Raw genomic sequence first — 13,863 nt, 5'->3', positions numbered from 1 at the left:
ACTGAGGCCTTTTGCAGGCGCTATATCGCTAAAAATAGTGCCTGCAAAGCGCCCTGAAAGAGCCGCTCCTTTTACTGCAGTGCGCTCAAATGTCCTGCCAGCCGCATCTTTGAAGCGCTGTAGGAGTGGTGTGTACACTGCTCCTAAAGCTCCCCTGCCCATTGAAATCAATGGGCAGCGCTTTGCGTGCATTTTTAACCCTTTTTAGAATGCTAGTGGGGGTTAAAAGCACCCCGCTAGTGGCCGAATAGCGCTGCTAAAAAAAAAATAGTGACGCTTTACCGCCGACGGGGCAACGCCCTAGTGAAAGTAGCATTAGAGATGAAGGGTGAGGATGGGAGAGAAGAGCTCCAGCACAGTGTTTGATAGCCCCAGCTGTGTGTGTGTGTGTGTGTGTGTGTTTCCTCCACTCAGGTCTCGGATTACACTGGGCTCTCCTACCTGAGCTGTGCAGTGTGTAACTGCAGAATCCCGCCCCCTCCTTCTGGAGCTCAGATTAGCTGTGTAAAATGTGTCTAATGCCACGTACACACGATTGGAAATTCCGACAAGAAAAACTTGGATTTTTTTCCGACTGAATATCGGCTCAAACTTGTGTTGCATACACATGATCACGCCAAATTTTGACCGTCAAGAACGCAGTGACGTACAACACTGACGAGCCGAGAAGAATGAAGTTCAGTGTTTCAGAGCATGCATAGGATTTTTTTCCATCGAAATTGCATACGGACAAATCTGAATTTTCCAACAAGAACTTTTCACATCGGAAAAGTTGAGAACCAGCTCTCAAATTTGTCTTGGCGGAAATTCTGACAGAAAAATTCCGTTGGAACCTACACTCGGTCGGAATTTCCGAGCAAAAGCTCACATCAGACTTTTGTCGGAATTTCTGATCGAGTGTACGCGGCATTAGGAGGCTGTAGACAAGAGGACTTGCAGATAAATGGGTACAAGTATGTAGCAGAATTTGTTTAAAATTAGCATTTTTATTTATACACATTTTACAACAGGAGTTATATTTGCCTAGGATAAACTCAGATATTGCCACAAATATATAGTTATATTTTACTTAGAGCTGCACAATTAATCGTTTAAACCGTGATCTCGATTCAACCCTCCTGACGATCTCTATTGCAGAGTTTGCCCATTCTTATAACAAGTTGAGAGATTATCTGCTAACTCAGCTGTCAAAAGAGAAAATCTGGGCAATCTGCCAAGTTTTTAACATGAAACATTGTAACTAACACTTCCTTCTTGGATCAAAGGGATACACTTCTGTGTGTAATTCAGGAGGTTTAACCACTTAAAGCCTTAATCTTTTTCTGACACTTGTTACTTAAATTAAAAAATTTTTTGCTAGAAATTTACTTGGAACCCCCAAACATTTTATTTATATATTTTTATATATAATGTGTGTATATATAAGCAGAGGGTGTCAAACTCGATTTCTGTAAGATTAGATGTCCAGCGTATCCCCTCCCCTTGCATTAGACTTCAAGAGCCACCCCACCATCAGAAATTGAGTCCCCCACTCTCCCTTGCATCAGTGTACCCCCTTTTCCTTATGCTGCTGGGAAGAAGCTGGATGCATTGCTTGAAAGCAGAAAGTAAGGGTCTGGAGGAGGACCATAGGAGGGCTGGAGCTCTCCTGCAGCTGCAGGAGAGGTGCGAGGGCCACATGAAATGGCCTGGAGGGCCGGATTCGACACCTGTGTCATAGGGAATAAAATTGCAATTGCTGTAATATTTTATGTCGAACTGTATTTGCCCAGCGGTAGAGCTGCACGATTCTGGCCAAAATGAGAATCGCAAATTTTTTTTTTTTGCTTGGAATGAAGATCAAGATTCTCACGGCGTAAAATCTTTTACATTTGTACAAAAAAAAAAAAAAAATGGGCTAACTTTACTGGCTATTTTTTTTTTTCCCCAAAAAATGCATTTAAAAAGACTGCTGTGCAAATACAGTGCAACATACAATATTGCAACAACCATCATTTTTTTCTCTAGGGTCTCTACTAAAAAATGATATAATGTTTGGGGGTTCGAAGTAATTTTCTATAAAAAAAAAAAAATGATTTTAACTTGAAAAGAGCTGTCAGAAAAAGGTTTGGTGGTTAAACGTTCCTAATTTACGTACAGAAGTTTATTCCTTTGATGTCATTGTTTAGACTTAACTTTCCACTGATGAATGTTTTCAAAACTTGGCAGGCTGCCCAGACTTTGACTTTTGGCTGAGAGCAGAGAGGAAATTCTTTGTGTACCAAAGTGCAGAGAGAAAATGTATTTTCATGTCCAAGATTGTGAAACCCTGTGTCAAGAATTGCAATGGGAAAAAGATCGCGATAACGATCCTTGACGATTAATCGTGCAGCTCTACCCAGCGGTCTTTCAAACGCAATTTTTTTGGGGGAAAAAATACACTTCAATGAATAATAAAAAACAAAACGGTAAAGTTGGCCCAATTTTTCTTTTTTTTTGGGGGGAGTTTTAATGTGAAAGATGTTACGTTGCGAGAATGGTGATCCATCTTCTAAGCAAAAAAATTGATTCTTATGTTGGCCAGAACTGTGCAGCTCTAATTTTACTCCTTTAAGACTTGTTAATACTGGTAGACAAGGCAATCCTTGCCATAAATGTCAAGCAACTGAATGACATATCATGCATATGGTATTGGTTAGAAACAAAAAAATACCTTTTAATTGAAACTCACAGAATTTGATTGCAGATATTCACTTTACTGAATGTAGGCAGCTTTGACAGATGCATCCTAGGTATTATTGGGGACACTGAATTGAGAAATGCTATTAAGGTTAGTTTATTAAATGCTGTATAAAAAGCTGGGCAAGGTCATCTAAAACCTGTGAAGAGCAACCCCTGTACAATCATTCTTAACTGGTTTGTAATATTTATGTCTTTTTAAAGTGGAGGTTCACCCAGAAATGACAATTTTTAACCTTAGATTGATGCTCATTTTGTCTAGGGGAATCGGCTAGTTTTTTTAAAATCGAAGCTGTACTTACCGTTTTAGAGAGCGATCTTCTCCGCCGCTTTCGGGTATGGGCTGCGGGACTGGGCGTTCCTATTTGATTGACAGTCTTTCGGTCGCATCCATCGCGTCACGATTTTCCGAACGTCAGTGCGCAGGCGCCGTATAGAGCCGCACCGATTTTCTGCTACTTGTGACGCGATGGATGCGACCGTGGAAGACTGTCAATCAAATAGGAACGCCCAGTCCTGAAGACCATACCCGGAAGCGCGGAGATCGCTCTCTAAAACTGTAGGTACAGCTTCGATTTTAAAAAAACTAGCCGATTCCCCTAGACAAAATGAGCATCAATCTAAGGTTAAATTTTTTTAGGGTGAACTCCTGCTTTAATTGATAAGATGATCAGTAACAAAGGACACCAAACGTATGCTATTTTTACCTCACTGCACAGCCAGGACATTTTATTTTACCACTTTAGGGTTCACATTTTACAGTCAGTAGACAGAAGTTATTATGCCGACTTCATTCTCCAATATGTACAAAAAAGACGGCGCTAAAACAGAACTTCCATCTGTGTTTGTCTGCCAGGGTCCAGGTCTAATAAACAGCCAGTTCACAAATGAGTCGGCTGTGTTCTGGGCTTTAAGTAATAACCAGACAAAGGCTCTAGGCTCCTAGTTGGAGATGACTCCACCCTGCAGACAAGTCTGGGTATGGGAGTCGGTAGGGCTTCACTTAAGAGAGAGCGAGAAGTGGGAGCCAGTGTAGCACGAGGCTACTTGCTGTACGCACGGAGGTGCTGATCGTCTGGTCTGTGGGAGACAGACCAAGGCCCTAAAGCACAAGGCCTGAGCTGGAGAGCTGCGTTTAAAAGGCCGGGAGGGCTGAAAATCCTGAACTGCATTTTCCAGATGTGGTCTTACAAATTGCTACAAGACCCATTTCAAATGTGCATTTTATCAGTTTTTTTTACCATTTACACAGTGTTCATTTTTTGGCTGATTTTAAATTGGAATGATAAAGTGGAGTTGGGTAGTGTTCTGTACATGTTGAAGTGGGTCATGTTTGAGAGCCCAAGTTTGTTGTAGTGAGGAGAAAAAAACAAACTGTCTGCAAAGAATGAACTCCTGATACCACTGGGATGTAGTTTAGCTTTGTCCAGCTCCCTGCATTATTTTTCGATTTTTGCTGCTTTCTGTATATTGGCTTAGAGAAGAAGAGTTCAGAGAACTCGCTCCATTTTATGCACTTGACTGAAGATGGCAGTCAGTTCATCAATCGGCACACAGCTTGCTTTTACTGCCTGGAACATTCGACTCTTACCTGAGATTGTAAAATGAAATGCATAAGGCCTCTTGCACGTGATAAAGAGACAGAGATTGCCGCTCCAGGCAGGTCTTGTTGGGTGCAATCTTCTCAGGAACTGAGGGTTCTAGCAATGCACATGGCAAATAAGAACAAAAGATGATCAGGACAGCCGCACTCCAATCAACGTAACTTTAATGTAAAAAAATGGAAACAGGCACTACAAAGCACAGCAACGGAACCTAGGAAGCTGACGCGTTTCACACTAACTTCAGTGTTTACTCATAGCTTGTTTCCTGCTCATCTTTTGTTCTTGCACGTGATACTCCTGTTTGAGCATGCCTTTTTTATATATGTATTTTCGCACATTAACGTGCATATGTGTGTTAGTGCAGCTATCGTGTACTTCCGCATGTGTGCGCATGAGGCATAAATTGCTGACCAAAAATGCTGATTTATTTCTTTTTTTCCCTGAAGAATGCACAGTGCTTGTTTACTCACCTGTGTAAACACAATTCTTTAGGTTCTTGTGGCCTAACATCTTTCTCATTATACAAAAAAATTTGACTAAACTTCTTAACTTTTTGATCTAAAAAAAAAAAAATGAAAAATTTAGTTTGTTCTCTTTTATCTCCCAGTGCTGAGGAACGTTGATAAACACTTGCAGCTTTTTTTTTTTGACAGCTGAGCAGACATCTGCATTGCACTTGTTACATAGTATTGATGAAATGCTGGTTACAATTGTGTGTGGGTTGAAGAAAGAGAAACATTTTCTCATCGCCTCTTCCCCAGGTGACTGCAACAAAGTAATTTTGTAGCAAGTCACAAGATGAGAGGCAGGAAGATTGAGGTGCCAGCAGTTTTTGTGGAGAGTCCACAATCGTTTAGTTATCTCTGCAGCGTTTCCAACCCCGGGGGCTGAATGAAGAGGCCTGAAGGGCTCTGGAGGAGCCACTGTACTAATTATATGATGTTCGTACAGCGGTCTCACCCTGCTGAGTTATTATGATGTTCAGCCATTGGCAGAGCGCTGATCGGATGCCGATCAAGGGACCCTTTTCGGTCATGCCCCTTTGACAGAAGCCCGACCAGCTGTCCCACACAGAGGCTGAATGTTGACTGGTTTCTACATTACCTCCAGATATTCAGCCCGTGTTTACGGGGTTTTAGGCAGAGAGAATCTCTGATGTTCCGTAATATTGGGGTATGCAGCAGATAGTGTGAACTTGGGAAGAAACACCATTGAGCTTGTTCAAAAACTATTTCTATTTTTTTTTTACAGTGTGCATATGGCTGCACTGTTGTCTAGACTCAAAATCTCAGCTTACTGACAAAAGTTGTCTTTTAAAAAAAAAAAAAAAAAGAAAGTGATGCATATCGCATTTTCGTGCCACTGGCATATCGTAGAGTGATAGTTTGAACACTGGTCATGTAAATGTTTAGAACCATCCCCTTAAAGTGATTATAAAGTCTTTGTGTGTGTGTGTGGGGTTTTGTTAGTTCTAACATAAAAAATAAATAAAATAAAATGTGTATACTTGCCTGCCCTGTGTAGTGGTTTTGCATAGAGCAGCCCCCATCCTCTTCTCGTGTCCCACCTGTTGAGTGCAGCTTGCTATGGGGGCAGCCGAGCCGTAACTGTGTCCATTCAGACATAGAGCTGTGACTCAGCCCCACCCCCCTTTTTCTTCTCGCCGACTGACTTTGACAGCAGCAGGAGCCAATGGCTCTGTGCTGCGGTCTCATCCAATGAGGGGAGTCCCAGGCAGCCAGAGTTCTACCCGAAAGTGGAATCTCCCGCTTATTTGCTTCCGAAAGGCTTCACTGCCAGTTTCCCTTAGTGGAGATGGCGGCGGCATCCGACAGATCTGAAAATCTGCTGGGGTGCTGACATCATGGGGCTCCCTGGACAGGTAAGTGTCCATATATAAGTCGGCACAGTATTTGTAGCTGCTGACTTTTAAATTAATTTTTTACTTTTCCCAGGTCGGAACTCCTCTTTAAGGAAAGCAATATTTTGGTTATCCAGGAGTAGTAGATGTTTGTACATATTGAACACTTTCCTTACACACCTGTAAGTCACCACTTTTGCAGTCCAGTGACTTCCTCCTTTGTTCCTGGAATATGATTTTTCCTGCAATGTAGTTCTACTTTGTTCTCTCATAGCGAAAAGGTCACATTTGCTGACTGTAAGCAAATGGACCATGTCCTATTTTTTTTTTTTTTTTTTATACATTTGCTTCTAATGACTAAACATTTCCTTTGTAAAAACACGTATAGTCACATAAATTACCAACTCTTGGTGCAGAGTTGTTCACTTTTTCAAAGGGCAAGGGCCGTTCTTGGCATGTGGATGAAGAGTTCTGATAAGTTGTGATAATGTTCCTGCTACCCCCGGAGATCTAGTCAACTTTGATTTGGGGGGGGGGGGGTGGAGAAGCATGTGTCTTTAGAATCTACCTGGCTGTTGATATTTGATATGCAATTACACCAAAGTTTTTATTGCTCAGGAAAGGATTTTTATTTTCCATGCTTTTGTTTTGGACCATGCTTTTTTCCTGTTTGTTGAACTTGAGGAATTTTTCCACCTGATGCAACTGACTGTCCCTTACATTTACAATCTAGTGCTCTACTTCAATTGCACCCCCCTTATACAGGGGCCAGTTAGCTTTGATACCAGTTACCCTACACCAGGGGTGCCCAACCTTTTGAAGAGCGAGGGCCACTTAAGCTACTTGGTAACCGGTCGTGGGCCACAATGGTCGGAGCAGGTGGATGGCAGCTCACTCTACTTTTTTGCTGATCGGATTGGAGGTAGATGTTTGTAAATGGACACAAGTCCATTTATATCTGCTACTCCTTAGAGGTGAATGGAGGGTCCAATTGGGTCAGACTGACCGTGTGAAAGGGGCCTATGCAGTGCACCTGCAGATCAGTTTGAAAGCAGTAACCACTGCAGAACATATATGCCCATATATACACTGGTTTTAGTAATAAACGTACCTTTTAATAACCATATTATATTCCATCCCAGAGCAAGAGGTTGTGGGCCACTGGTTGGGCACCCCTGCCCTACACCATTTTTTGGGGATTGGGAGGAAGCCTGGGTTCACACTGATGCAAATTTACAGCAGGTTTGATGCTAAAGTTTAGGAACACAGATTCATTCGCAGGTCATGTAAAAAGCATAGTATTCCATGGCTTTGGTTCACATCTATGCGTTGTGAATTTGGTGCGAGAAAAAGGGTCCTGTGCATGTTTACTGCGGGTGCGATGCGAATTCCTATGGTGTCGTGCAAATTTTATTTTGATAGGCTTCAATTGAACTTGAAGTAAACTCGCAGCACATAGTTCACATCTCTGCGATTTGTACAGTCTGCCTCCTGAAATTTGCCGTAAATTCGCACCTGTCCACCTCAAAACGCAAGGTAACTTCGCACCTCACACAGGACAAAAAAAACAACAGATCAAATTCGCAGTAGTGTGAACCTAGGCTAAGAGAGAAGTTTGACCTTTCTGTGAAAGCCCATGCATTGGCCAGAGAAAACCTGTTCACTTGTTGATATTCGGGGTGGATAGAAATCAATGACATCAATATGCTTTTGGAGTAAAAATCTTTTCTAATTAGGATACAATAATTTAGTTTATTCAGCATGAAATGGAGCTTAGTTATGTGACATGAGGCTGTATATAATGCAATATTATAATTTTTTATTAATCATTCATTGAATGCAAGCTGAGATAACATGCAATGCAGTCACACAATTTCACAGTAACCATGAGATAAAAAGTTCACGAGTATTTTTATCTCATTGTTTTGCAAATCTAGGTGCATTGCAAACTGTACGATTGCATAAGTTCTGATATCGCTGTTTTACTTACCTGACAAATTATTCTAAATGGGGAAACCTTAATTTTGTTTACAAATATTAAAGATTCGAATTACCAGCAAGAATAAGTCCTTATATTCAAAGACGCCCTGTCATTTCAGATCAGGGATGGACTGGCCATTGGGACTACAGGGAGTTTCCCGGTGGGCCGATGGCTCAGTGGGCCGGCTTCAGTGACAGCGGACCGCCTCCCCCCTCCGCTCCTCTGTCTCTCCCTCCCTGCATCGCTCACCTGGGGGGAACAAAGAAGCAGGGGGGACAATAGAGGAGCATGACAGCTGACTCAACAGCTACGGCCTGGGAGTTTCTCACTTCTGCCTAATCTTGTCCCATAAGGGGAGCACCGAACTGTTTCTTTGCCCCGGGTGAAATAATGTCTAGCTTCCCCACTGGTACTGCCTATAAGAGTACCAGCCATTCTACTCTAATAAATAGAATGGCTAGTGAAGGGGGGCTTGGGTGGCCGGGGGGGGGGGGGTTGTCCGGCCGCCATGGGAGAGACCTGTCAAAGTGGGCCAGTCTGGATGAAGTCCAGGGCCAAATTTCTGTCCCAGTCCAGCCCTGTTTCAGATCCATCACGGCAGTGCCTGTTCGTGGGCATCCACTCACCTCATGCCGCCACCTTCTTCGCCTTTTGTCACTGCCGCGTCACCAGCCGTCCCATTAAAGTGAATGGGACTGTCGGTGAGTCAACAGCGGGTCAGAGGAGGATCTGCTGCAGGACAGATAACAGATGCTCTTTAAAAATTATTTAAATTGAGTTGATTTAAATTGAACCTTTTTTACTACTGATGTAAATCAACTTGATTTAAATCAAATCCACCCTATTGCTAATTGAGGCTTTTCCACCCAAAACTGTGGGTGGTATAGTTAGTTAATCCTTAAGTCTTAAGTTTCATTGCTGCACTGTGTTGTCAAATGTTTTGGCAGTTTCTTTTTTTCTAAACAATGAACAGGTGATTGTGAAAGTTTGTGTGGCGTTTCCTGACCACCTAACTCATTACACATAACATTTTCTATTTTGAAGCAAAACCTACAGTAGTGTGATTGGTCAGTAGTGTGACTTCTAAATAGTCTGGTGTTGTAAGTGGGGTCCTGAGACCAATTCTGTTAAATTTTGTTCATAAGCGATTATAGAAGTTGGTATAAATAGTTTAATCTCAGTGTTTGCTGACAATGCTGAGCAGTTTAAAAATTTAACGACGGGATATAGCAACTGTACAAGACCGCAATAAAATAAAGGGTGGGCAACTACAAATGACGATTTTTATTGATAAATATGAATGCAAATTACTCGCTAAGAGGAGGACCACTGGAGGAATGGAGGATGGGGAAAGGATCTGGGTGTTCTAATTGATCACGGGCTCATCAATAGCATGCCAAACTGCTGCGAGCATCTTGAGTATGTCGCCCAGTTCTGATAAGCCAATCTTCAAAAATGTGCTGGGACTTGAGAGAGTCAAGAGAAGGCAGCAAAGCTGATGATGGGGGCTGGAGGACCTTGGGTATGAGTTATGGCTACAAACATTAAACATATTCTGTATGGAGAAGGAAGGCACTTAAAGGGGTTGTAAAGGTTAATTTTTTATTTTCTAAATGGGTTACTTTAAGCTAGTGCATTGTTGGTTCACTTACCTTTTTTCCTTCGGTTTTTTTTTTTTTTTTTTCCCTTCTAAATATTTTTTTTTTTTCTTTGTCTGAATTTCTCACTTCCTGTTCCTCCTCAGTAAGCTGTTCTAAATGACTTTCCACCACTCAGATGATGGTGGAATTACTGAGGAGGAACAGGAAGTGAGAAATTCAAACAAAGAAAAAAACATTTTAGAAGGGAAATCAAAGGAAAAGGTAAGTGAACCAACAATGCACTAGCGTAAAGGAACCTATTTAGAAAATAAGACGAGCCTTTGCAACCCCTTTAAGGCTCACAGCATACAAATCTCTAAATGGTGATTCTAGCATGGGGATAAAATGTATTCTTGGGGTCACTTAGGAAATGCAACCACTCATTGACGTCGGATGAGAATCAGTGTGTAAGGGGTTCTATCTACTGTTGGTGATAAGGATGTGAGAATCCCTTTTTACTGTTGGTGGCCTCAGTGATGAGTGTTGATTTGGATTAAAAAAAAAGAACACTTTTTTTTTAGATGGGCATCTCAGCGAATGTCAAATACATGCATCTTGGTGAACGCAATTTACAGGAATTTGGGAAATTGTAGTAGTCTAAAGACAAGTGTGCTAACAGGTCCGATTCCTTTATTTGTCCTCCAACTATGATTTTAAAGCCTTTTTTTATATATTGGTACATCTCTTTAGAGGGGGCTGGCAAGGGAGTTATTGCAGTCTGTAGGAGTGCTGCACTGCATGTAATTGTATTCTCATGTGTTGGATGTAAAGTGTGAAGCTGTTAATAGCCATTTTCCCACTTCATCACCTATAGTTGCGAGGTATTGTACAGAATGTGTTGGGTTTATATTGACGGCATAGAGAGCTGAGTTTCTTAGATATGAAACAAACCCTAAATGGACATGCTTTGAATTGATTTCTTGTATATGTGCAGAATTATCGAAAAGGAGTCCAACTCCAGCCAAAATAAATTTTTATGTATAGATTTTTTTTTTTTTCATTAGAGTGAATTGGAAAAAGAACTTTGCTGTATGTAGTGATATTGGGGGGGGGGGCCATGGCACGACAAGATAATGGAGCGTGTGGGTCAGGAGGACACACAGTAGTAAATATGATAATGATTACTTTAACGTAAACCTGGAAAGAAATAAGATGCTTGACATTGCAAAGAGCACACATACCTAAGAGGTCAGCAAACGGTTGTCTCCCTAGGTGGGTATTATCGGAACTCGCACTCTATTCTTCTAGTTGCTCTATCATGCCCCTCGCATCACCCCTCAGTGCCTCTCCCTAGTGGCTCTGTAGGTTAAATCAAGGATTTGTATACAAAGTGTGTTTTTAAAAAGTAGCTCCAATTTTATTCAGGGGAATAAACATTCTCCTCTCGGAAATCTATGTAAATTGCAGGGATTTTAACAAACTTTGTTACAGATTCCTACCTTTTCTGTTCTCATGATATAGCTGTTTGTGTCCATGTGCTCATTGAATCTGTATGGGAGTGATTTTAAAATGCTTAATCATCTGCTCAACTTGCAGGGTTCTAATGAAGAAAGTAACAGGGTCTGCGTCCCTTTTTTAGACACGATTTCTTTGGGAGCGTTGTCAAAAATCTAATTTTTGTTGCAGGGTATGCCCAATTTCTGACTTGTATCTTATCAGTAAACTAAAAACACAAGCAAATTACTTTTTGTGGTGGGTGTTCTGTAAAACATCCGTGTTCAGAACGCCTACAGATTGTCCTATTGCGTTTTACAGAAAAGCACAAAGCTGGTTTTATGGCATTCAATGTTGGTATGACTTGTGTAGCAATTGGAATATAGATGGAGAGAGATATATAGATTGATTTAGGTGCTCCTCTCTGCCAATCCCTTCACTGGCTTCCCCTACCTCTTTGTATAAAATTCAAAATGCTAACCACCGCATAGGCCATCCACAACATCACCAACCTCATCTGCAGATATCGCCAAAATTGTCCCCTCCTGCTCCTCCCCAGGACCTCCTGCTCCTCCAGCTCCCATGTTTGTTTATCTCCTCCCATGCTTGCCTTCAGGACTTCTTCAGAGCCTCTTCCATCCTCTGGAACTCCCTTCCCCCGGTATGTCCGATCAGCCCCTAACCTCTTCACCTTTTGGGAGATCCCTGAAAACTCATTTATTCAGGGAAGCTTATCCCACACCCACCTAACAACTGTCCAGAGCCACCCCCATCAAATCATTCTCTGCAGCTATTACCTTTTTGTACCACTTTTGTGCCGTCCTTTTAGAAGCTCTAAGAGCAGGGCCCTTCTGTATTGAACTGTACTGTAATTGTGCTGTCCCACCTCCTACATTGCACTGCTTAAACTGTTGGCGCTATATAAATTGTGTGTGTAAAAAAAAAAAAAAATATATATATGTATGTGTGTATGTTGCAAATTTTTCCACAAGTGCTGTTGCCCTTAAAGATCCTAGAGCTACAGGAAAGATTTTTTTTTTCTATCATTTGCAGGGTAATTTTAGAAGAAATTGGCTGACTGAATAAGCTCTCATTAACTACCGTTTAAATGCACAGAATGTCTTTGCTGCTAACCTGTTATGTTTTTTTTTTTTTTCATAGTAATATTTTTTCCCGAATACTTGTATTAAAAGTCCCTTTTTTTTGTTTTTTTTTAAAGGAGCTGGCAGACTTGCAGCGGGATCCTCCAGCGCAGTGCTCAGCAGGACCAGTAGGAGATGATAGTAAGTTTACTGTGTGTGTGTGTGTGTGTGTGTGTGTGTGTGTGTATAGATATCTATCTCTAATTATGAAAAAAAAAAAAGGGTGCCTGACTTGTTTCGGAACTTACTTATATATGTTTTTTTTCTCTCCGCAGTGTTTCACTGGCAGGCCACAATAATGGGACCTGTAAGTATGGGGGTTTTATGTATGTAATGCTTTAGTCCTGAGGACAGATGACAATTGTTAACCGTATGCGGTGAACCATCGTAGCTGTATGTCGGCCGCTTTAAGTGGTGTTGGCAGGCGTGGGAGTGCCGATGCTCGTGACTGGCGGTCGCGATGACTGCTCTCCGTGAACGATCTCTGGGCACGAGAGGCAGAACAGGGACGTGTGTGTGTGTGTGTGTGTAAACACACATCCCTGCTCTGTGTGCTGAGGAAATGCAGATCGTGAGTTCCTAATAGCTAGGAACCACGATCTGTACTTTCCTCTAGTCAGTCCCGTCCCCTGTTCAGTTAAAACACTGTAGGGAACACAATTGATCCCTTGATCGCCCCCTAGTGTTAACTCCTTCCCTGCCAGTGAAATTTTTAAAGTAATCTGCATTTTTATAGAGCTGATCTTGCTGCCATTACTAGTAAAAAAAATAATATAAAAATGCTATAACTCTATCCCCTATTTTTGTAGATGCTATAACTTTTGCGCAAACCAATCAATATACGCTTATTGCAATATTTTTGTTAAAAAATGTAGAATACATATCGGCCTAAACTGAGAAATTCACTTTAACCACTTAAGCACCAGACCATTATGCAGCTTAAAGACCAGGCCACTTTTTGCGATTCGGCACTGCGTTGCTTTAACTGACAATTGCGCGGTCGTGCGACGTGGCTCCCAAACAAGATTGGCGTCTTTTTTTTTTTTTTCACAAATAGAGCTTTCTTTTGGTGGTATTTGATCACCTCTGCGGTTTTTATTTTGGAGCTATAAACAAAAAAAGAGTGACAATTTTGAAAAAAAAAAATATATATTTTACTATAATAAATATCCCCCCAAAAATATAAGTTTAGGCCGATGCGATTTTTTTTTTTTTTTTTTTTTTTATACCAAAAATAATACGCAATAAGTGTTTGGTTTGCTCAAAATTTATAGCTTTTACCAAATGGGGGATTGTTTTAATGTATTTTTATTAATTTTCTTTTTTCTAGTAATGGCGGCGATCAGAGATAGAACTCTGGCGCTGTCTGATAAACTGGGGAGGGGGGGGGAGCACCACCTGTGGATCTGTTTCTAACAAGAAAAAGTGATAATGTTCTGAAGTATGGTAGCTGCGCTATGGGGGAGGGAATGGGAAGGTGGAA

The 13,863-nt window shown here is 41.4% G+C and overlaps 1 protein-coding gene across 1 annotated transcript in view; it reads left to right on the top strand.

Annotated features, from left to right (window-relative positions):
• The window catches only part of UBE2D1 (ubiquitin conjugating enzyme E2 D1), a 47,838-nt gene that overhangs the window by 19,535 nt on the left and 14,440 nt on the right, over positions 1–13,863 (top strand). The window contains exons 2-3 of the mRNA XM_040362079.1: positions 12,458–12,521; positions 12,656–12,687. Of these exons, the coding sequence (XP_040218013.1) occupies positions 12,458–12,521; positions 12,656–12,687 (96 nt within the window). The remainder of the gene's footprint in view (positions 1–12,457; positions 12,522–12,655; positions 12,688–13,863) is intronic.

Source organism: Rana temporaria, chromosome 8 (genome assembly GCF_905171775.1).
Source record: "Rana temporaria chromosome 8, aRanTem1.1, whole genome shotgun sequence".
In the NCBI taxonomy this organism is placed as follows: Eukaryota; Metazoa; Chordata; class Amphibia; order Anura; family Ranidae; genus Rana; species Rana temporaria.
Note: the sequence above shows the minus strand (reverse complement) of the source record. Positions and strands in the feature narration are given on the sequence as shown.